The sequence below is a fragment of the Aricia agestis genome, chromosome 6 (genome assembly GCF_905147365.1).
Source record: "Aricia agestis chromosome 6, ilAriAges1.1, whole genome shotgun sequence".
NCBI lineage: Eukaryota > Metazoa > Arthropoda > Insecta > Lepidoptera > Lycaenidae > Aricia > Aricia agestis.
Window position 1 is genome coordinate 16,379,908 of NC_056411.1, and position 24,442 is coordinate 16,404,349.

Below are 24,442 nucleotides of genomic sequence, written 5' to 3' on the forward strand. Positions count from 1 at the left end.
TTACCCTTTGGGTACGGAACCCTAAAAATCACTAATCTACATTTTCAAAGTTATCTACTTCTATAGGTACATCTTGACAAATGACTAATTAGTAATTACTAATTAGTGGTAGTTTGCATAACTATCTTATCTTCTAATTAAAATATTATTTAGTACAAAAGAGATAGTACCTGTCTACTTGTTAACATGGAAGTAAAGAAACAAACAAATCCAACCGACAGCAGACTTGAAAAAACGGAAACTATCTTGGATAATATTATGCATTATATTATTTTATTTCCTGTGTTCTGATATGATATGAATAAAATAACAAAGAGTTTTTACTTCCCCGTTAATGGTATTAAATTTATGTAAAATTATTTAGTAATTTCTTCTGTGCTCATTGATCGATGATTAATTGTTCTTTGTATTGGGTGCGGGGTAGTTATTAGTAGGTAGATACTGAGGAAGTCATCAGAATCAAAAGTATACAATATTAATCGTCTTAATTAAGATATAGAACCCTTACCTACAAAGCTAATATTTAGACCTACGAATAATAAAAACAAAGGAAAAGTAACTCCGTCAAAAAACATGCTCCACAATACTTGTCAAAAAATTGTACCTTAGGTACACATTTCAATACATTTGCAATATTTAGGTGACCTTGAGCGGTACTAGGCTGACGTTACATGACAGATCAAAAGGAACCAAATTTAAAACGGTAATAGTATACGAGTAGGAGTTACGATTCCTTAGTTTTTATCATTCGTAGGTTTAGACATTATTTAGATTATTATCGCAAAAGTCAAAACCCTAAACGGCTCTAGAAAAGCTTTTAGGACTCTTTACATTTTGCAAATCGTGAGTTATCTCTCCGCTAACCAATAATGCCTTTAATGAAACGCATAATAAAGACTTGACAATCATCTTGAACCTGTATACTTAGTAAACCCCTACACAAAAACCATAGGTTCCTTGATAAACCCTATGATAGCCCTCTACGTAAACCGTAGACTCCTCTACATAAATCATTCTACCCTCTCCATAGAGGTGGCCATCCAGAACGTTCCTCTACGGAAACCGTGCCCTTTTCCGCAAATCTTATGCACCTACGTAAAACGTATTGTAGATTCCTCTACGGAATTTTAACAGAAACTTATTTTTAAGGTTTACAAAAACTTCAATTAATCCATACTAATATTATAATTGCGAAAGTGTGTCTGTCTGTCTGTTACCTCTTCACGCCCAAACCGCTGAACTGATTTTGCTGAAATTTGGTATGGAGATACTTTGAGTCCCGGGAAAGGACATAGGATACTTTTTATCCCGGAAAAATGTACGGTTCCCGCGCGATAAACTAATTTTGGCGCAACGGAGTTGCGGGCGTCATCTAGTATTATATAAAACATTTTCAACATCCTTACCCTGTTCCGAGGTATCCGAGTACTATAACGAAGCGGAAGCACATGGTTAATTTACATACGGTATCATAAGATAATGGAACTATTCGGTTGCACTGTAGGGGCGTCGTATTTAAGGACAACCTTTTATATATAAGAAACGAGCTACATTACTGATATGCGATAGAGCACGCGTCTTTTTACACAATTTAAAATGTATTTATTTTTTGTGGTAGCCTTATTTACCGTATGTCATAGTTATGTGTTGAACGATGTTCACTATAGGTCTATAAATGGCTCGGGTTTTGTGTTGCTAGACGAGATGGATTTGAGTGAACTCAGTGATGAAGAGATAGCGATGTTACGATTTAGTTTAATATACCCAGGTCTGTTAAATTTGATTATAATAGCTTTACTTACTATATTAGTCTCTAAGTAGCTACCATTTTTATATTTAATATGAAGTAATTATGTACAGGGACGGCGCATGGTAAAACTTGTATAAGCTTATAAGTTATATTGCGCCGTATAACATTGTTTTTGTAATTTTTATTGATAAATAAAGGTTATTTTTTTTAAATAAATTAGGCATTAAGAAAAACAAAAACATAATTATTAAATGAATGATTATTTCACTATGAATGTTATTTTTCATGTTAACCATGTTTCAACAATATAAACATGAATTAACACACAGTTTATTGATTAGATTAAAATATATGGACTACATTAGATCGCGTCGGTGTATTTATTAATATTTCTCAAGAGATAGGAACGTTATCAAGTCGGTCATTCTCACGCACGCTCTTATCTAGCGTTGAGTTATTAAGTGTATCAAATAGTTACGCAAGAAATACCTACCTATTTGCAAAGTGTAAATTAAAAAAAAAACGGCCAAGTGCGAGTCGGACTCGCGCACGAAGGGTTCCGTACCGTTATAGAGCAAAATAAGTCCCCCCTTAAATTTTTATTTTATTTTAATATTATTAATAATTATTAAAGGACTTTCTAAAAATTTAATGTTGCCATTATTGATTTCGAGCAAAAAAAGCCAAAAGAATCACGTTTGTTGTATGGGAGCTCCCCTTAAATATTATTTTATTTTGTTTTTAGTATTTGTTGTTATAGCGGCAACAGATATACACAATCTGTGAAAATTTCAGAACTCTAGCTATAGCGGTTCTAGAGATACAGCCTGGAGACAGACAGACGGACAGACATCGAAGTCTCAGTAATAGGGTCCCGTTTTCACCCCTTGAGTACGGAACCCTAAAAATGAAATGAGCAAACAAATATAGATACGAAAAGTACCTACTCTACCAATCAGGAGTCACTAAATTTTATTTAGAACTTAAATAAATTGGTCACATTTCAGATTCAGCTAATAAATCTAAAGTTTTTTTTGTTATTACCATTATTATCAACACGGAAGTAGTGTTATATATTCCGTGAGTATCAACGTTCTGAAAGTATTTGTTACAAATCTATTCGGAAATAAAACAATTTTTATTTTATTTATTTATTTTATTGTCAAAGTCGAGATATTTCTAAAGCTGCGCGTCCACCGGGTCGGGATCGGAGCGTACAGTGCGGGCGGAGCGTCGTCATTTCTAATTTGTCAGGCGCAGAAATGTCGTTCCAGTGCACACCATAGAAATCAATACAAAGAAACAATCCGTCCGATGTCCGCTCCGATTCCGATCTGGTGGACGTGCATCTTAAGACTCATTGATTCAGCAGGAACGAAATGGTGCGGTCCAGGGGATACGGCTGAGAACTACGAGGATCTTGGAGTAGCGGAGGCGGAGGACCGGTGCTGCCGCCAGCACGACTACTGCCCCGACACCATCGTGTCCGGCGAGACCAAACATAACCTCACCAATGATTCCTACTACACGAAGTTAGTAATATCAGAGATGTTGATTCCTAGGCAAATGGCGGACCAATGTAATTTGAACTTTGGTCTAGTTATGTCAAACACAGCCGACAGATCACAATTAACATTGAATTGACATGATCCGACCAAATAACGTGGGTCTATCAACTGCCTAGAATCTATTTCCTCGATGGTACAATCCAGTCATACATTTTAATTTTCAGAAATTTCTATTTTGAGATTCAAATTAAAAGGTAATGTTTCAATAAGTTAATGGTCGAATGCAACCGTTTTAAGCCCCCTGTAGTACTGCTTTTATAAAATAACAATCTACAAATCGATCGTGTTATCGTCTACCAATCGAATACGCAACAGATTTGACGGGGTAAGAGAGTGCAGTTATTGTTGACTAAACATGACAGCGAGACTACATGAGACGCTATACGACGCTGCGCTTTTTAAATATGTAACATTTAAAGCTACACCTGTTTACTGCGAAACGAGACGTGAAAAGAAGAGTGACTTAGTGATTCATAAAATCAATACAAATTGGTCATTTACAAAATGTCGAAATATGCAAGTTTTTGCAGTCAATTAAACGGTATTACTCCTATCCATTATACTTTGATGATCCATCGATAAACTCTATCAGGTTTGCACGCTAGACAGTACCTAACAACATAGGTATTGATTGATATAGTTTTCAGCAACAACACTAAGGTCGCTGACCTTTAAGCTATGCCTACAGCTATTCAACACCAACCTCAACCGTTCATTGCTCTAATCACTACCACGTGTATAATGTATGCGTATGCGGGCTACAATCAATTATTATTACTTCCCAGTAAAAAAATAAATCGATTTATGCTCACTAACGATTGTTTGTTTAGATAATTGCACTTAATTAGTAATTAGCGCAGAACTTTAAGATTGCTCGGTAAAAATGTGAGTAATCACTCGGAGTTGAGTTCCGTGCAATACAAGGCAGCTCGACGTAGCGCAATTAAATCTTCTGACGAATTATCTAAGGAAATTTTGAATTCCTGACTTCAACGTTAAAAATATTCAGCGTCGCATCGCGTTTTAGGCTTGGTTGACTCTGACCGCGCACTCAGAGACGAATATTAATCACTTAACTGTAACTGTTTAAATTAAATGAAGATTTTGACATAAGCCCCATACATTGTCTGTCAAACTCTTTATTTCATTACAGTCAAGTAGGTATAATTTATATTCGACTCTGAGTGCGGCAGATAGCGATACATATTTTTTACAACTCAACTATAATAAAAATCCATAATATTATTTAAAATGCGAAAGTGTACTAATCTATACGTGGGAGAATCATGCTTCGGCACGTATGGGCCGGCTGGACCAGAGAAATACCACGTTCTCACAGAAAACCGGCGTGAAACAACGCTTGCGCTGTGTTTCGCCGAGTGAGTGAGTTTACCGGGGGCCCAATCCCCTACCCTATTCCCTTCCCTACCCTCCCCTATTCCCTTCCCTTCCCTTCCCATCCCTACCCTCCCCTATTACCCTATTCCCTCTTAAAAGGCCGGCAACGCACCTGCAGCTCTTCTGATGCTGCGAGTGTCCATGGGCGACGGAAGTTGCTTTCCATCAGATGACCCGTATGCCCCCTTATTTCATAAAAAAAAGTGTGTCTGTTTGTTACCTCTTCACGCCCCAACTAATAAACCGATTGCGCTGAAATTTTATATGGAGATACTTTGAGTCCCGGGATAGGACATGGGATACTTTTTATCCCGCAAAATGTACGGTTCCCGCGCGATAAATGAATTTTTGCGCAAGAATTTTCGGGCGTCATATAGTTAATGATAATATATTTATTTAAGTAAGTTTTAAAACCCCTATTCACCGCTCATCATTCATGTTTAGGCTAAGCTGTGAGTGCGACGAGATATTCCGGCAGTGCCTGCGCCAGGCGGCCAGCGTCAACTCCAAGACGATCGGCACGGTGTACTTCAACGTGATCGGCACTCAGTGCTTTAGGAGGGACTATCCGGTGACGGGGTGTCTGAAGAAGGGCGGGTGAGTAGTCCATACTAATATTATAAATAAAAGTATGTCTGTTTGTCTGTGTTTGCTGAAATTTGGTATGGAGATACTTTCAGTCCCGGGAAGGGACATGGGGTATTTTTATCCCGGAGAAATGTACGGTTTCCGCGCGATAAACGAATTTTGGCGCAATGGAGTTGCGGGCGTCATCTAGTTCTCTACAGTTTGAGCCGTAAGATGTGGCATAGAACTTAATAGTTTGTGTATGTCAATGTAAAGTTTAGTGTCTTGTCTCATGGTTTTCATCAAAGTCATATACAGTGTCGTGTAAACACCGTTATCCTTGAAACCATCAAATGAGCCCGTCAAAATGAACAACTTTTTCTATGAGAACAATGCTAGGAACTCGAAAAAAAATGCCGTCTTCATACCCATACAGATGCCCGGATCGGCAATTTGTATGGGTATGAAGCCGGATTTGAGTTCCCATCATTGTTCTCATAGAAAAAGTTGTTCATTTTGACGTGCTCATTTAATGGTTTCAAGGATAACGGCGTTTACACTAACATCTTGTATACCAGACTTTGCGCAGATAATATATTAGTTTGAAGTTTCGCTTGAAGTTCATTTCTTCTGGTCGTCTACTTTAGCAGGGCATTTCAAAATCAGCTTAATTCCAGAGCCTCTAAGGTCTAATTCTTCATTAAAACTTTATAAAATAGTTTTCGTTCGTTTTAATGCACGTCACAAGATGCGGAATCAGACCGTCGAGAAATGAAAGGAAAGCAACATATTATTAGTGAAGACTTTTTTATGTGAGCTATCCAAAAACTTGTTAAACGCTGTGATTTTTTTCTCAGCAAGTTATTATTTATTTATTAACCTTAATTCTCGTCTGTAATTAACTTTATAATACATCTTTTCAGATGGCTTTTGTCTAAGTGCGTGGAATACTCCTACGATAAGAAAGGTAAGAAGTTACATCAATGGTTCGACGTCCCTAATTATCACGACTGATGCTACATACTCCATGACATGATATACTTTATAACAATTTTATAATCAATTAAAATGGCGAGAAAAAATTATTTTGTTTAATTTTAAACTGACTTTTAAAGAAGAGGCGGTTCGGTTTTAGATATTTCAAACTGCTATTCCTTATTTCTACAATGATAATAATAATAATTGATCAGATATAAAAGTACTTACGAATTTTTAGCGAATAAAAAAATGAAGAGAAATTGAAATAAAAAAAATAACAAAATATTGCTGGAACAGCATAAATAAATTAAATAAAAATATTTGATTCAGGTTTTCTGATATTCACAAGTAAACCTGTATCAGATTTTGAAAATTACTTAAATATTCGTAGGCGCGTAGACCCCCTACGGAGCTGCTACGCGGGCCCTGTCTTATATTATATTATGTCTTTTTTGGACCTTAAAAGCCTATTTCTTTTGCTCTTTAAGTAAGTTATGTAATTGTTATCTAAATTAAATAATCGGCCAAGTGCGAGTTGGACTCGCGCACGAAGGGTTTCGTTCCACAATAGAGCAATAAAAAACCGGCCAAGTGCGAGTTGGACTCCCCCATGAAGGGTTCCGCAGCAGCAATAAGGTTTATTTTTATGAAATTAAAAGGGTTTTGATTTATTTTTATTTTTCAGTTGATTTAATGAAAGTTTATTTAAGGTTTACCATTTATGACGTATAAAAAAACTAATTGATAGATTTCGTTCAAACCAATTTTCGTTGGTAGTTTTTATAGTAATGTACATCATATTTTTTTTAAGACTTATCATGCCCCTACTTTAGAAGTTAGAGGGGACACACACACACACACACACACACATTTTACCACTTTGGAAGAGTCTCTCTCGCAAACTATTCAGGTTAGAAAAAAATTATATTAGAAACTTCAACATGATTTTTAAAGACCTATTCATAGATACCCCACACGTATAGGTTAGATGAAAAAAAAAAGAAAAAAAAAATTTTGTTACAGTTATACCTATGGGGATACATTTTTAATATTTTTTCCATTTTTGTATCAAAATCCTAATGCGGTTCACAGACTACATCTACTTACCAATTTTCAATAGTATGGCTCTTATAGTTTCGGAGAAAAGTGGCTATGACATACGGACGAACAGACAGACAGACAGACAGACAGACATGACGAATCTATAAGGGTTCCGTTTTTTGCTATTTGGCTACGGAACCCTAAAAATAGGCAGAAAATTGTGTTTTTGTATGGGAGCCCCCCTTTATTATTTCATTTATTACAATTTTATTATAAATTATTAAAGTATAAACGAAACTGACAAATTTGTTGTATGCGAGCCCCCCTTAAATATTTAATTGATTTTGTTTTTAGTATTTGTTGTTATAGTGGCAACAAATATACACAATCTGTGAAAATTTCAAAAGTCTAGCTGTAGCGGTTCTTGAGTTACAGTCTGGAGACACACAGACAGACGGACAGACATCGAATTCTTAGTAATAGGGTCCCGTTGTTACCCTTTGGGTACGGAACCCTAAAAAAGAGCAACACTCACTCTTCTTTGCAGCTAAAACAAAGGACTAACGCCCCGTTTTATTTGCATCTTATATGCAATCTTCTTACAAAATGAAGAAGAATATACATTAAGCTAAAACTAAAGACATTTCTCTTACTAATAAAAAGCTTAACAAAGTATACAGACGTTTTATACTATGTTTTGTCCTTGTTTGTCAAGCTACTTTTCTTATTTTCAGGGAAAATACAATGTATATATTACTAGCTATTTGATCGAACTTTGCTCGGTATTCGATAAAATACGAATAAAATGACATTTTCTAAAAATGATTCCTGGCTAGATCGATTTATCGCCCCCGAAACCCCCTATATACTAAATTTCATGAAAATCGTTGGAGCCGATTCCGAGATTCCAATTATATAAATATAACAATATATATAAGAATTGCTCGTTTAAAGATATAAGATATAGCGTCTGTATACACAGTGAAGTTTTTATTAGCAAGGGGCTTATTCTGTAAACAGAACGCATGAAATAAGGAAGCGGCATTTGTATCGTTTATTTTCTCTCAGCATATTGGTACATCGTTAAATATCGTTACAAGTAGTTCACCGTAATTAATATACAACTCTTTATATTAAATTATGCACACTGCACGAATATACACCACACGTACACGTGAGATATAGAATATAACAATATATAAACTCGTGAACAACTGTGAACCGTGTTATGTAACGCTAATAATCTTTAGTTATAGAAAACCTCCATAATAGGGCCGAGCCAAATTGTCGTGACCATTAGGATGACGAAGTTCGATATGTGGTTTGGCACAAGCATCGCTCATGCCGGCTATAGACGATGATGATAGAACTGCACAGTTCGGTCACTGGACATATTAATTATACAATACTTTATTCAGTTACAGAACGATATATTATACAGTTACAGTACTATATAAACTTTATCGCCTACATTGTTTTACTCACACATAAGTGTATTTTAATAAGTAGCTAATTCTAATAAAAATCTTGAAGAGTATCAAACGCTTAAAGAGTTATATCTCTTAAAGATTTAAAATTATGTATCAGCAGACATACAAATTACGCTTTAGCGTGCGCTTGTCTCAGTATATTATATATCTTTTTGTTTAGTTCAAACTGTAGAATTCTGTTCCCCATCCGAACTATCATTATCGATGCTTATGACAATCCAATACATACATTTTCGAACTTCGTCTTCGTAATTAGTGAATGTTGGCTCCGGGCCCAGGTTACACGTAAGGTAGATATGTAGCACGAAGTCTAACCAGCTCGGATATTTACAAGCCTTGTGACACGACAGTTCCATTATGTAGACTCTAAGTTTACACAGTGTAAACTACAAATTGTACTTTTGACAAAACTTGTGAATCACCAACGTCTGTTAATATTAACAGCTTGTCAATTTTATTTATATGAAATACGAAAGGAGTTACGTGACATTAATTTGAGCATTAAGTTTAACAGTCGTTGATGAAATTGGACCTCAATTATACAAACTTAACAAACACGATGCTATTTTAATAAAATTCTGATAACTTAGATACAAAATGATTATATTTTAATTAAACACATCTCTGCAACACACAAAATGTCAAAAACAATTATTATTTATTAGAGTTAAGTAAAAAGTCACTTGATTTAACAAGTTTAACTATTAATTTAACGGCCCATAAAATATTTAATGAAATTAAAGCTTATCGGAAGCCAGCTGTTCATTGGAAGTTATTTTAAGTTTACTTACTTTGTACAAAAAATGTTGTTTTTATTTAGGTAATTTTTCTTGTCATTAATATTAAATTAACACAAAATATTACATTTTGATCTTAAATTGCTGAATAAGCTTCAGACCCACTTGCGTTTATGTCTATCAAAGTTAACCCTGATTGTTAAGCTGTCTTTATCGTTCGTCATATTCAAGAAAGAAATTACGTTACATTGAACGATATCGGTTTAACCAAGATTCGTGCAAGTTGGCTTATAATATTTGCTACAGACCAACCAACCAATATGGTTAGTAGTCCAACTGTCGCACTCAGATACATAAATTAACTATAGGTCTACCAGAATCTGATGGCATAAAGTGAGAAAGTAAATTGACTCGATCAATACCGGGGTAATTGGAATAAAACATTTTGATCCCTTTTTTCCTTATAGCAGCTGATTCTGTGTGTGTAACATGCAAATATATAAATTTATCCAATGATCAAGGATATTTTTTGAAAATCTGCTATCAAAATTTTCCATCAGATTCTGGTAGACCTGGTGCCTTGTGAAATCAGTTTCGGGAGTAAGGCACCCGTACTTAACAGTTTTAAATAAATATTTTGACATAAGCCCCATACATTATCTGTCAAACTCTTTGAAATATGTCTCTGAGTGCGGTCGTAAGTATCGTCTACATAATGCAACTGTCCCTAAGCTATCGTCTAAGCACGGCTAAACATGATTATAATAAGGTACACTAGGAATCACAAGCTAATTTCGATTTATGAGGAAAGATTTAACCCGAAATTTAATGAATACAAATATATTAAGGACTTAATCAAAATCCCTTGTATAAAGTGAGCTCCGTGAAATAGTCTATAAGATCAAGCACTCTTACCGAATTATATATACAGTAACAACATTAGAATACATATAAAATGATGTGGTATTCTATCGAGAAAGCGGATACATTTTATGCGAACATTTTTAAAACGATATATTAACAAGACGATATAAAGATGTACGTCATAATAAGTGTTGATCAAAATCAGTATATTTAAAATAAAGTTACATAATCAAAGTACTTATCTAGTTTATGTTGCATATTTTATTTGGATCCCCCAAATAAAATGCAACGTTGCAACGTTTCGTAGACTTCGTGAGCAGCCTCTACGAATGTGCTACGAAGTGCTACGCATGGACAATACGATTAATTTCAGAAGAATTTTGGTAATTCCTTATATTATACTTATAAGTTATAACCGATACAAATATTATTATATATTGTTAATACAAATAACAAAGTGATATGAATAATACAAGTTAAAAATGAATCCGCTTTCACAATATAATTTGAACATTAATTGTATATTAATAATGCATAACTAATAACATATAAACTCAATAATAAAGATATTTTTTAACGTTCATACAGTAGAATGATGGTACAGCTGGATGGGATTATAGGAGAAGATATGTGAGCATCAAATCGTAATAACTTTGTTCGTAAAAACATTAAGTTTAAATAAAATTTAAACTCTTATGATAACTTTAATCAAATAAAACACGATGTTTGTGCATGCATTGGGTACCTATTTCAATGCAAAAATTAATCTTCTTTACTTTGAAAGACAAGTATATTTTTGTTGAATTTTTAAATATAGGTTTTTTGCAGCATATTAAAGTTTTAATAGCAAAAGACTATAGTTAGTATTATAGTTTTTTGCTGCTTATATTTAACATAACGTAATGCCATAGAACCTACAAAATATCACGATTTGATAGTTAACGATAAAATCGTTCCATTGCACGCTATGAATTCGGTTTGCACGGAGATACAAAATTGTCTATAGTCAAAATATAGGGATATGGAAGTCACCTAGCCTAGCAATGATGCTAAAAATTAACAGGGATCAGATAATATTATTGTCTTTCTCAAAGTTGTTTCCGAAAAATAACAGAGAGTCTATTTTACAAATTTTGGTCTGGTTACTTTATTGAAGTTATATTTTATCGAAGATTTCATTGTGCCGCTTACAAACACGGTAAGGCTCAAAAACATCACGCTAATATAATTATTTATACGAAATAAAAATGTTTACTTAATTAATAATTTAAGTAAGTGAACATTTTTATTTTCTCGCGATAATTATCTCCTTACCGAGATTATATTCGACACAATCACAAGTATTTTAATGCGATATTATAAATTATGCTATAAAAGAACATTTAGAAACTTGTAACATTTATACTTCAAAGAATCGAACCCACAACATCTCGAGACCACGTATACGTGACGACAAGGACAGTTACTTTATTTTTACAATGCTCTTTTAGTGGATATTTTTATAAGTAGATATTTATTAGTGTTCCATGACATAGGCTTCACTGTTAACGCAACATAATTCGATAGTCCTTTTTTAAGAACTGAAAGTTAAAATTGTGTATCAATCGATACAATTGATCAATTAAACTCACATAAGTCGGCTTGACCTCGCAATTGTATCGATATTCGTTTTTCAGACCTCTATTTTTCGATGAACAAGTGTCGCCTATGTCACGTATCTCTTAATTTTAATGTGAGTAGTAATGAAACGTCTGTCCGCGATGAGGATGGTATCATGACTACTATCACAGAATTTTCGTGTAAGGGGGAACGTAATTCCAAGTAACGCTAAGAACTCGTCCTCCATTTCCAGCTCGCTATCTGTCGCAACGTAGAAAACAGTAGTAGAAAAGAAACGAACATCGTCGAATATAAAAACCGATCACGCGAACTCAAACTACTAGACGACAAGAGAGTAGCGCACCGGCTACGTTCGGACCTTAGGCTTAATATAATGATACCGACCTAACTTAGATACCGCATTCGAACAACAGATTACAACATTTGTTAAATATTTTAGGTACATTTACTGACATCTTTTAACATCATTATAAACATTTGTAACAGTTAATCATGATCACACGCATTCATACATTATTGCCAAGTCGATATAGAAGGTTGGATACGTTCGGCGAGGACGGTCGCGGGGATGTCGCGGCTCGGCGGTCGAGTCCTCGGACGTAATATATATAGGAGGGGAACATTTCCGGGACCGATACCCGGCGACCGCTCGCTCGCGACCGCTAGATAATACTCGAGGAGATGCAACAGTCGCTTATACTCGATACCGAATAATAGTCGAGGAGATACAACGAAGCCGAAATTATCTAACGCTATAATATAAGTTTAATCACATTGATACTCTTCGCTCGTCGTCGGTCTCCGCTCGATCGACGACGCCGAGGACGACGCTACAGACTCGGTACGAAATCAAAGGGTAACGAATCCTAGCTAACTCGGGTGTCGGATCTCCGACCGTGCGTACGATCGAGAACTCGCTAATATATATTTCGTATATCCACTAAACTGTGCGTTTATCGATTCATTTAAATTATTTACAACGAATTCGTAGGAAAACGGGTAAGGATAAATAGAACGTAGCCTAAAGTAGAAAAATGTACGCGCCTCCGACGCTATCCCGACGGAGACGCGGCAGCAGAACTCTCCGGGGTCCCGGGGGGCGCGGGCGGGCGGGCGTTATTTCCCGCCCAGCCCGAACTTCATGAAGATGAGCTCCTTGCCCTTGCTGAGGATGTCGCCGCCGGGCGCCGTCATCTCCGTAAACTTCTGCATGAGGTTGGGCTGCGAGGTGGCGGGCTGCGGCTGGCCGGCGGCGGGCTGCGGCGCGGGGGGCTGCGCGGTGGGCGCCGGCACCACGGTGGGGCCGCCGCGGCGCGCGGGCGACGTGCTCACGGCGGTGGTGGTGCCCACGGGCGGCATGGCCAGCGTCGCGCCGGTGCCGGGCGACTGCGCGGTCGGCGTGCCCGCGTTACCAGCGCTCGTGCGCGCGATCGTGCTCGCCGCCGCCGCCGCCGCGCCTCTCCCCCTCGACTGTGCACGCAATACACAGATTAACCCTTTTACCCTCGATCGCGTCGCGTCGACTAGCGAACGAGCTCACACTTGAAAACTAGCGAATCGCAAATCTTTAGGTTTCATCTAATGGGCAGCTCTTGACGTTCTACTGAATTCTAAAAATATGAAATGAGTTTTTCAAATGGTGTACCGAATCGAAAGTAATTTGTAAAGTTGCTCAACTTTCAGTTATGAATTTTGCTGATTTATAAAAAAATTCAGAGGTACTACAGAATTCAAATATATCTAGCACAACAGCTTCTAAAGACAACATGTAGTATTACATAGTAGTTCTAAAAATCGAATGACATTTATACTTAAAATGTGCTATAACGAACGTGCAATACCATTCTTTCAGCGTGTAGGAATGAATCAAAATGTGACGGTTGTATTCTATAGCATATCATTAAAATATATCTACAATCAAAATATGACTCTTTGAAAATAAAATCAAACATGCTCGCAACGAAAAAGCATTCCAGTGAGATAATTTTGCATACCAAACGGTTACGTGACCGAGAGCTCAGTGTATATTAAACTATACTAGAATATAGCACCGCTTGGTTCCGTAGCCGTCCAGCAATGGACCACATTAACAGGCCTAGAGATTCTGATGACTTTACGGTGAATGCGTATGGTATATCATTGTCGTGAATGGTATTCGATGTACGACAGTGTCACTTGTACTAACTTCGCATGGTGTGGTCCAGTATATGATATATCTAATGTGTTTAAACAATTGATAATGATATCGACGTCGGTGGACCGTCTCACTCGTATACGAGACGCCTCTTAGCTATACACTGGGCGTAAGATGAAACGCAAAAAAACAGTAGATAAATAAAAAAGGAAGGAAAAAAACAGTGAAAAATAAGTCTAAAATAATGAAGTGATAATCAACTAAAAAGGACTAGCATCGTTGCACAATCCGAAAGATCTCTGTGTATGAGCAACTGGTAAATAGAATTTACCTGAGAATTCGCCTGTTCTGGATTACTGGCGGATGTGTTGTGGTCTAACTGAGAAGGGGGAAGAGGGCAGGCATCTAGCAAACAGACAATACACACAACATATAGTGACCACAGACAATCACTCGTATCTTGGATCACACTTCACGCACATCGATGGCTCTGTGCAATGTATGTTGCGTGTATGGCCTACCGCCTACCCTGCGCCGACACCGCGCCAGTTTACAGAAAAAAACTTAACAAAACAGACAGACTGAAAGATGCAGACGTAAACAAAACAAAAGTCTCAAAGCGTCGCTAAGAAGTCATCACGGTTTGTGTGTTCGCATGTTTCGATTCACGGTCGGGTTGTAACGACATTTGTGACTGTGTAATCCAAGATAGTGTTTATCGGCAAGTGTACACCGAGAGTCTTAGTGCTCCGGAGATTGCGACCGGACTCGCACCTTTATCCCTCAATAGCTGCAATAGACGTCCTTTTACCAGAAGGCTATTAAATATCTGGTGATACGCACCTACTTAGTCAGACATTACTCTGTGTCATTACTCATTATGTTTAGTTAAGTTAAAACTAGAAGAATCGTGTTAAAACGCTCAAAGATAGAGTTCGCTTGGAGAGCACATTGGCGTATTTAGTAGGTATTTAAAACTCTTCTGTCCCAGACCATCCGTTTCTTTATCTGGCTTATTTTCGCGATCATTTTAATCACGATGGCTATTTAGCCCCTAGGATAGTCATTACCGTCCTGTTTCTAGTAATATCTAGATACACCAATGGGCGAGTCCCGCAGCAATCGTGAGACCGTGTACAGAGAAGATGATAGATATTACCAGAGCGAAATAGCGAGCGTCTCTCAGAAGTCACACAGCAAGTCCAAGGTGCAAACATGAAACACTCAAAGCTCTCAGTGATTCAACAATCTCGCCCGGAGGTCGGACTTACCCGAGCCCCCATTCGTAATCTAACAGGGAGAGAAACTATGACAGCGAATATCGAATGTCGCGCATCTAGGTGGGGCTGTTACCTGTTTTCCGGTGGTGGTTTCTCGGCGCGGGGGCGACGTTGTCCCGCGGGGGCGGGGGCGGGCCCCTCGCCCCTGGCCCGGGGGGCGCGCCCCGCCCTCGCCCCTGCCCGCCTCCCGGGACGCTGCCTCCCGGTACTGCACCTCGCCCCGCCATTCCTGCTCCTACAAGATCACAAAATCATTTGTAATTATAGTTTTGTCTTATATTCAGAGTAGTGGAAGATAAATTATTCATGACAAAAATTGTGATACTTTTAGAGGTCGGGTTACTCCTCATCCTAATTTTATTGCATTGATCATAAAATTTTTCGCATACATTACAAAAAGCATCAGAAGAAATTTAAATACGCAATGAATAAAAATCTTTCTAAGCAATATACAAGCACATACAAAAGAAGAGAATTTAACAGAAGTTCAAAAGATAGATGCTGATAGAGATTTGAAGCCAAATTAGGAAAAGAAAGAGGTGAGAAGGAATTAAGTGCAGAAAGTTCCAAAGAAACAACAGAGACTTTCATAACATATTCATTCGTGCTCGAATAGTTTTCAACAATTGCAATTGATCATTCGATGTAAACACATGAGTTATGCGGTTACCTTGACTAGTTTGTCCTGCCGTGTATTGATCGTTAGCCTCCGTTAGGAAGTTGCTAGGGACTAGTCCTCTCAAGCCGTCGATTTCAGCCATATAAAATCCATCATCATCCATATCTCCGTACACGTGAATTATCTGACCCGTCTGGAAGCTTAGCTCCGCCTAGAATTTAAACGTGTGCAAAATATCAAAATCTGTCTTAAATACAAAGTGATCGACTCTGTGTGATGTTACTGTGCTTGTGGAAATGCTCAGAGAAGAGAAAATGGCTTACTCTCGATTCCGATTGAGGCCAAATATGTGTCGAATTATGTCCAATTGAAATTTTTGAAAACTATAGCACTGTTTCTAATATTAATTTTGTGAAATTTCGGTACTCTGATTTATTTCTCGAGTACAAATTTTGAAGGTTTCGCTTCGCCATTCTCGTCCTCGTGGATGGCTGATTTTATAGCAACAAACGACTCATATCAAAGAAATGAACTGATGCAACGGGGATCGAGGAGGGGACTAAGGTGCTAAGTTCGTCTTCTCTATAAAAACAAGAATTCTATTGTAATAGATATTTCTTGCAACTTAAAAATTACCTATAAATAAAACTCGTTTTCTTCTGTATGATTTGTTTCGTGTTAGCATGCCATGGACATTTTGGGAGAAATGAAACTCTACGTCTACACTTCTAATTTCGAATCAATTTGTGTCTCGACAAAATGATTGACTCATTGGCATCGGGATGGTGAGTAGTGAACACAAATGGATGTGCCGTATCTAATGGATCGAATGTAAGCAGTAATCGAAGGTACTCACATCGGCGTCTACATTGGGACTGAGCTCCTGCGGGTCGTAATCGTACAGAGCGACCATTCTCCTGACGGGCTGGTTGGCGTACGCGTCCGTCCATCTGTCTCTCGGCTTGGCGGCGGCTTGGCCGGTGGCCTCCTGCTCGGAGACCTCCTCCACCATGTTGTGCGGCACGTATCCTCGCCGACCACGACACTCGCCCCAATAGAATCCATCGGCGTCTTTGTCTCCCCAAACCTAAGGAACAGGTAACAGTTTAGAGAAGTGTGACTTAAGTTTAGAGAATGGATAAAGGCTTCTAGAAACATCTCTATTCTCTGTTATAAAAATCTGCTAGTTTTTTTTTTAGTATCTGCAATTTTTTACTCCATTGCCTATTTAAAAGTTATTTTTTCTTCAGGAACAAAAGTAATTAGCGTAATCGGAAAGTATTACCAAGTCGCATTGCGGTGTCTGTAGTCTTTACTTAGTTTCCTTACGTGTTGATAAGTAGTTTAGTTAAAAGTTGCCCAGAAAATTTATGAATTCTGATCCATATTTGTTATAAACATTTTTTTAAATATTGTTTCCTAAGGGGCCAAAAATGGATCGGTCTTATTATGCAGTTACCTTGATTGTGTCTCCTTCACTGAAGGGCAACTCTTCATCGCAGCTTTCCGGGTTTGGACTCATCGTGGCTGGGTCGTAGTCGAATAATGCTATGAAGTAGCGGCTTCTTTTTGATTGGGAGTGAGGTTGATGCATTTGCGATCGCTGGCCAGGGTGTGGGCCTCTAGGGCCTACCGGAGGGCCCCCACGGGGACCGTATTGGGGCATGGGACCTTGTTGACCTTGTGGGTTTTGCTATCAAAAATAATGTAAGTTAAAAAATTTATAAAATTCGCAAGATTTATAACCTCAAAGTCTCAATCACGATCAAATAACGTAGACAAATTACTAATGCCATAGAAAATTACGTTAGTGAATATAATACCAAAATTAATAATATAAGAAAGACATAAAAACCTGATGTGGGTTGGGTGGGCGACCCCTTTCGTTGTGGTTTCTAGGCGGAGGGTTCTGATACTGCTGCGACTGACCGGGATATTGGTGCGGCTGGTTACTTGGAAACTGGCCGCCCGGAGGAAAGGGGGGTTGCTGCGTGCCATGGTAGGCTTGTGTATTCTGGTACTGCTGATTTGAAGGCTGTTGCGACGCTTGTGCAGGTTGGGACGGCTGCTGCTGACGTCCGTACGAACCAATACATTAATAAGGTTAGATTTTCCATTAATAAAGCCAAAAGCAATTCATCAAGCACATAGCTAAATCCTCTCGGCGTAATGCGAACGCAAGCTATATATACTTTACCTTTACGCTTAATCGAAACATTCCGTTGACAATTCTATTCAATCCTCCATGCACAACGAAAGCTAGCGTGCAACGCGGACAGTCGGAACCGCTCGTCCGTAGCATAGACAATCCCCAAAACAGAAATCAGCCAGCGATGCGCTTCATAGTAATCCCAAAATCCCAACTCTTAAGTCCTAGTATAAATACATAAAATATCGGTAACAGAGGGAAAGAAAGGTCGGAAGGACTCGGAACAAACTGAAGCCAAGACATCATGCAGAAAATCGTACAACACGTTGCTCATGCTGGATGGTATGCTGTTTAGAGTGCTCTGTGAGGAATTTGTCGTCTACCTATCTGTCGATCGTTCATGAACGTGTCGAGACCTGGGTGGTGTCGGACGTGAACCCGGTAGTGTATCGAACATCGTGGAGATAACAAACAACACAGAACAACGAAAAGTGGAAACTTGTGATTGAGATTCGAAGTAGAGAGAACAGAGCAAAGTGAGTGGTGCGAGCACATGAAGAGCACATCGAACAGCTAGGAGAGATCGCAGACCTGCGGGCGTCGGCGCGCGTCCTCCTCCTCAACCACCTCCGCCGCACCCTCTCTAGTGATTTCGATGGCCGGTATTCCCGATTGCTGATACGTACGACACGGTCATTCAGAATGTTAACAATGAGCTTACAGATATGAACATGAGTATGATTAGACTGTGATCAAGCGACGTTTTTGAAAGCATGAGATAGATTATATAGATAAGCTGTCTTTGGCGGATACGATCGAGGACGATATCACGACAAAAGGCATGGAGAGCGAATGCTTTGCGTCAAAGAAAGCTGCGATAGAAAAGATGGCTCCTAAGCGTTGCTCGTTTAATTTTTTAACGCTCGGTGACTATACCATTAGATTATTATGATGTCGGTAGATAAGAATTCTCTTGTTGATCGTATGAATGTTTTGTATGAGTCAATAGCGAATGGTAATGAGTAATCAGAGTATAATAAATAATAATAGGTAACAAACTATCACATGTTCTAATTACAAGTTAAAATTATGTCTCGTAATGTGATAATTTATGTATATAGAATATTTTTAGCTTTAATATAAATAATTTTCTAATAAATTTAAATATAATAATCATACTTTTGTATGCAATACAATATGCTAGACGTTCTAAAACGTATGCTTAGTCCTCTACTGATATATCAGAATAACTCTACTTCCTTTTTACATAAGCATACTCAAAATTATCGTTAATATATTTAATTATGAAGTATCAAACGTCTACTTTAGTAAAACATATGTATATAACTATTATAATTAGCACACTGTGTAGAGAAACTAAAAAACTAAAGACATAACCGAACACTCCAAAAAACTCAAACTAAACTAAAACAAAGTGGTGAAAAAAATGTAAATAAAACAAAATTATTTATAAGACGTGTTAAATTCCTTACCGAAGGGGTTATTTTGTCGAATATACTCTTTAGGAGACCTGTGCCGAATCCGCTCGTAGGCTATGGAAAGGTGTATAATAGTTATGTGAGCGAGAGAGGCAAGTTACATTTCAGGTGGAGATAAGAATATCATGAGGTCGATGAGAGGTACTGTCTGTGTCACAAAGTACAAGCTCTTTATCTGTTCTAGAACAAAAGTATTTGTAGGGTGTCGTGCGTAGTTAGATCGGCCAATAGCTCTAGAGACTACTGATCTAGTCGCAAGCGTTATGCATTTAATTTGGACGGTCGAGCCGAGTGCATAGCATCAAATTCCGCGCGTGATGTGTCAATACCGGTCGGCAGGAAACTACTCGACATTTAGAAGATATCAGCGACAGAGTCACAGGAGATAGTATAAAGAGTGCAATTTGCAACACCGAGGACACGCGACAAGCAATTTGTTTATTTCTGAATCAAGAATTCGATATCACAGAATCTACAAGCGAAGGTTTGAAAGGCAGGAAGAGAATAGGCAAAAAATTTACTTCATCAACAAATTGCCATACGCGTGTGAGCATTAAGACATAATGAATATTAAGACACTGATTGTAATAAGGACAACTAATAAGACACAAATAAATACATTGTTGTTATCTTTTCAACAAAACATAAAAAGCACTTGATGCACTTTCAAATAAAATTAAAGTCTATGAATATGAATAATTCACACACTTAATATACAACACAGATTTGCAAACTAAACTTGACAATAGTGCTAACAACGATAGACATTAATTTAATAGTATTTATTCAAATAATTATAATTCAACGGAAAGTATAGTTACATTTTATAAAGCGAGTAATTTGGGTATTCAATAATAGTATCTAAGGGTTGTTGAAAAAATTTTAGATTAAGTACTTGAGGAAGCTGGTGATGTTTTGCCAATAGATGTAACAATTTGTAGAAATTGAAATGGAGTTTTAAAAGAAAATAAAGTTCACCTGAGCTGCCGCCTGCTGATCGTGACGATTGGTGGGGAAGATTTCCTTATCGGAGAGGTTTTCATCGTGCTCTATTACTTGCTGCTGCTGCTGATAAGGTTGGGGGCGTTGCATTCGATAGCCTTGAGCCTGTTGATTTTGTCCCGGAATTTGCCCTGGGCCTGGTCCCCGGGGGCCCCGCGATGCCACACCTCGAAGCACGGCCGGTGGAATAGGGGTCGGAGCGCTATCACTGGATTGGCTGTCTCGAGACTTAGTTCGCACCTGCAATCGGATCGTGGTCAGTGCGAAATTATTTAAATTACCACTCCATAGATGCTTTCGAAATTCGACGTATTCAAGCGATAGAAAAACAAAGAGCCAAAATAGCCAGTTCAAGCGATATAATACTTACAGTGACACATTTGGGATTGAGGCCAATCAGTTTGCCAATATCGATGAGCGCGTGATCGCCCGTCGGCGAATCTACGTCGGTCACCTTCTTGCCGTCGGCGTATACTGCGTATCCGGTAACGGGGCCGGACGCGGGCGGTCGGAGCACCGGCTGCCATGTCACTAGCAGAGTGCCGTCCTGGGGTCCAGCTTCCACCTGCGACACCGCACCAATCACCACCAACAATCCAGCAAATATTTAAGGCCAATTGGTTCAACACATTCGTGTCCACACATACTATTAAGCCACATCGAGGGAGGATTCGACATAACAGAGGGAGTACTAAGCTACCAACAATGTGAGCGGATTTTGTCAAATTTCTCCTGGCGCTGGATTTATGGTTGCGATTGACGCGACTTCCTCGAAATATTCCACAGTGCCGCGTGCTTTGAGGTCGTGTCGTTACTCAAGGGGAAAGGGTCGTGTATGATGTGAGAGTATTATCGAGGACTTTAATCACACACTTGTGAGCGTTGGAAAGCTATCTTTAAGTGCGTGTGCTAATTAACGTTCGCTTTAACTGTCAATAAGCGCAACTGTAGATTTATTTACATATATATTCGGACAAACCAAACGGTATCGTTAGGAAAGAAAATAATTTACTTTAAGTAGGTATAGAAGTTATCGGGTTATGTATCTGCGAGCAGGATTTTAGTGTATCGTGTTAAAATCGACAAGGCATGCTTGGATTTCATGCTACAACGGACAGGCTAAATTTAAATACCATGATTTCGTTCGGTGGGTCCGGAAGTCCTTTGGGTAGCGTTCGGAAGTCGGTGTAAGCGCCGGGTGCTTCTTCTATGGGCATACCGGGGGGGCCAGCTCGTAAGTGTTTAGCCCGTACGGTAACTCGATACTGCGTGCTCGGTGATAGCCCAGTGATTGTATGACGGTATACACCCGGTTTGACAGTTCGCACCTAAAAACGACGAACGAATTATCTGTTAAAGTGTCATGGGATATATAATATTATAATAACAAATGAAAGCAAATATGTAATGTATAAAATATACTATATGACTGTGCATTAATCTGAAATAATAGCGGAGATCGACAACACTAGCCAAACGAAGGAAACGATAAAAATAATATTTTAGGTTTGAAAATAACAAATAATAGAAGCATTTTACCAGAAATAAAATGTACAAAATATACATGACACAAAATTTAATGCAATAAGAAACTAATTAACAAAACTAAGGAAATAATTTACCGAACATTAATGAGGTTATGAACTCTACACTAAATGATGAAGCACGTTTAAAAAGGCTAATTTCTTACTTCGACATTGTTAACGCAAACGACGTGTTGATGATTAGAATTAGCCGGTAGCCATGATATGATAGCTTGGGAGCAGGTGACGCCGCTCGCTCTAACGCACGTCGGGCCCATGTTACCAGTGTCTCTACCAATGACCATCGTACAGGCGGCGTCGCGGGAGGTACGTCGCGTCGCCGTCACGGACCGCACGCTGATGCGATGAGGCTAAAACATTTCTTACATAGGATGTGTTCTTAAACTAAACAGTATACAGGTCAGAGCTATTCGACGATTGAGTAACCTAGTAGTAGTAATTAGGTTAAAGTTTTGGGACACGCTCACGAGCCTGCAAAAAAAAATACGAAAAAAAGATATAAAAGGACCAAGGATCCATTTAGATGATAAGCCTCAGAACCTCTTGCACAAAATAGACTAAATTGGTTATGATAGATTGTAAATTGTGAATAAATTATATTATTTCTTATATTATTATAATTTGAAATACAATGTGGTCTACAGCACAATGGATGGATGTCATTAAATCACCCATGCAATGTTCTAACTTCTAACTAAACATTTATTATTACTTTTAATGAATATTTTAATGTTTTTACACTATACGCTTAGATAATATAATTATTTGATCATGAAGATTTAATACAGAAAAAACCTACTCTACATACTTCTACGAGTATCAACAGTAATTACAAAAAATTGAAATGTGATGTGTATTTGCTATCATTGTGTTTGCTAATGTATGTTTTTCAACAAAAACACTTTCTCCCTTAAAGCGATCTGTCAAATAGAACTCACTCTGTTAGCATCCACACCCTCGACGAGCGCTCGTGTGCGCTCCGTCGCTTTGACCGTCGTCTTCAGGACTCCGTCGACGTACACATGGTAGCTCTCGATGTTGGCCTGCTGAACCCCTTCGGGCGCCGTCCAGCCGATCAGCACCGACTTGTTCAGCTGTCTCTCCAAGCTCAGCTGCCGTGGCGCCGGCACTAGCGACGAGAAAAACAGCTCGGCTGTTCAGGTCCGAGGGTATATCGCGGAGAGGAGAGTAGCCAAGCAGGCGAAGTGCGAGTGATATGCGAAGCGTGCGGTGAAATTCAGTTAGGGAGGGTAAGTGGGATGGGATTATCGTTCAACTATAGATCTATCGCTATATCAATGGTGTATGCATGTTTTGTCAGAAATGTTAAGAAAATCTAAAACCTAAGGTTCTCGTTTATATTAGGAGCATGCTTTATTTCATTGAATTTACTTTTACCTTTTTATCTCTTTTGCTACGACACTAATTATTATTGTAATCGCTCTAGAAAGCATCTACAGCGAAGTTTATTTTATCTTAATTTTTGTTAAAAAGGACAATATCAAAAATGAGAAATGTTATGAGAAGTTATGTGTGTAATTACCATTATCGTCGTCTTCTGGTCCTTCACTGATATCGGCCATTTCACTAAGTCTGGCCACGTCTCGACTGAGTGATAAGTCGCTAATAGCAGTAGTTGCTGTTTCGTCTACGTCTCTCAATGTAGCAACAACGGCCTGTCAATAATCGATTTCGTTAGAATCATTATCAACCTTTAACTTATTAGCATTGCGATCTTACTAATTTGGTCTAAATACCTGATGGAATTCTAAAAGGTCGTCTCCAACTAGTCTTTGTACGAAGTTGGCTGGCACAAGGCCGCGTCTTCCGTCAAGTAATTCTGCGTCAAGCATTGTCGCATTGGGATCAGCTTGACCCCACACAAGCAGATAGTCTCCAGCACATATTGATAGCTCTCCCTCTGCTGTCTCAACGCTACAAATAACACAAAACGATAAAAAGATAATACGTTATTTAAGACTATTGTTTAATTTAACGCATAATTTTTATGAGTAACTTACTCTGGTGGGTCGTAAGAAAATCTTGCAATATAAACACAACATCTGCCCTTTCCAGGTATATCCAACATATCAACTTGAGGCTCTGCTGAGCCGCCGCCATTCATATAATGCGTATTACGTACTAAAATTTTAAAGAAACATTTGTAATTTTTTCCATAAGATAAACCAAATAAAGGTATCA

At 38.3% G+C, this 24,442-nt stretch overlaps 2 protein-coding genes across 14 annotated transcripts in view; one reads left to right on the plus strand and one right to left on the minus strand.

Moving 5' to 3' along the window:
• The first annotated feature begins 1,561 nt into the window (after window positions 1–1,561).
• On the plus strand, window positions 1,562–6,352 carry LOC121727949 (phospholipase A2-like). The gene is made up of 4 exons (XM_042116031.1): window positions 1,562–1,768; window positions 3,123–3,282; window positions 5,161–5,313; window positions 6,207–6,352. Exons 1-4 carry the CDS (start codon window positions 1,597–1,599, stop codon window positions 6,295–6,297), a joined length of 576 nt encoding a protein of 191 aa, XP_041971965.1. The 5' UTR covers window positions 1,562–1,596; the 3' UTR covers window positions 6,298–6,352.
• Window positions 6,353–11,637: 5,285 nt separating this feature from the next.
• The window catches only part of LOC121727942 (peripheral-type benzodiazepine receptor-associated protein 1), a 35,040-nt gene continuing 22,235 nt past the window's right edge, over window positions 11,638–24,442 (minus strand). For 2 of the 13 annotated variants that reach the window (XM_042116010.1, XM_042116012.1), the window contains exons 5-21: window positions 24,262–24,382; window positions 23,998–24,175; window positions 23,784–23,916; window positions 23,179–23,369; window positions 22,387–22,590; window positions 21,830–22,024; window positions 21,067–21,261; window positions 20,673–20,936; window positions 19,689–19,748; window positions 18,787–18,870; window positions 17,902–18,114; window positions 17,506–17,739; window positions 16,903–17,133; window positions 16,098–16,257; window positions 15,501–15,662; window positions 14,479–14,552; window positions 11,639–13,483 (exon numbers count right to left, since the gene is read on the minus strand). In XM_042116010.1, the coding sequence (XP_041971944.1) occupies window positions 13,130–13,483; window positions 14,479–14,552; window positions 15,501–15,662; window positions 16,098–16,257; window positions 16,903–17,133; window positions 17,506–17,739; window positions 17,902–18,114; window positions 18,787–18,870; window positions 19,689–19,748; window positions 20,673–20,936; window positions 21,067–21,261; window positions 21,830–22,024; window positions 22,387–22,590; window positions 23,179–23,369; window positions 23,784–23,916; window positions 23,998–24,175; window positions 24,262–24,382 (3,053 nt within the window). In that variant the 3' untranslated portion in view covers window positions 11,639–13,129. Of the gene's footprint in view, window positions 13,484–14,478; window positions 14,553–15,500; window positions 15,663–16,097; window positions 16,258–16,902; window positions 17,134–17,505; window positions 17,740–17,901; window positions 18,118–18,786; window positions 18,871–19,688; window positions 19,749–20,672; window positions 20,937–21,066; window positions 21,262–21,829; window positions 22,025–22,386; window positions 22,591–23,178; window positions 23,370–23,783; window positions 23,917–23,997; window positions 24,176–24,261; window positions 24,383–24,442 lie in introns of all 13 variants that reach the window. The other 11 variants (XM_042116009.1, XM_042116011.1, XM_042116014.1 and 8 more) reach the window with 9 other exon arrangements.

What these genes read in the sequence shown, in the direction of transcription:
- LOC121727949 (XM_042116031.1), top strand. Translation starts at nt 1,597, where the DNA reads ATGTATTTATTTTTTGTGGTAGCCTTATTTACCGTATGTCATAGTTAT. An exon ending in ATTTAGTTTAATATACCCAG is followed by an intron (nt 1,769 to 3,122) that starts GTCTGTTAAATT and finishes TTGATTCAGCAG; the next exon opens with GAACGAAATGGTGCGGTCCA. An exon ending in AATGATTCCTACTACACGAA is followed by an intron (nt 3,283 to 5,160) that starts GTTAGTAATATC and finishes ATTCATGTTTAG; the next exon opens with GCTAAGCTGTGAGTGCGACG.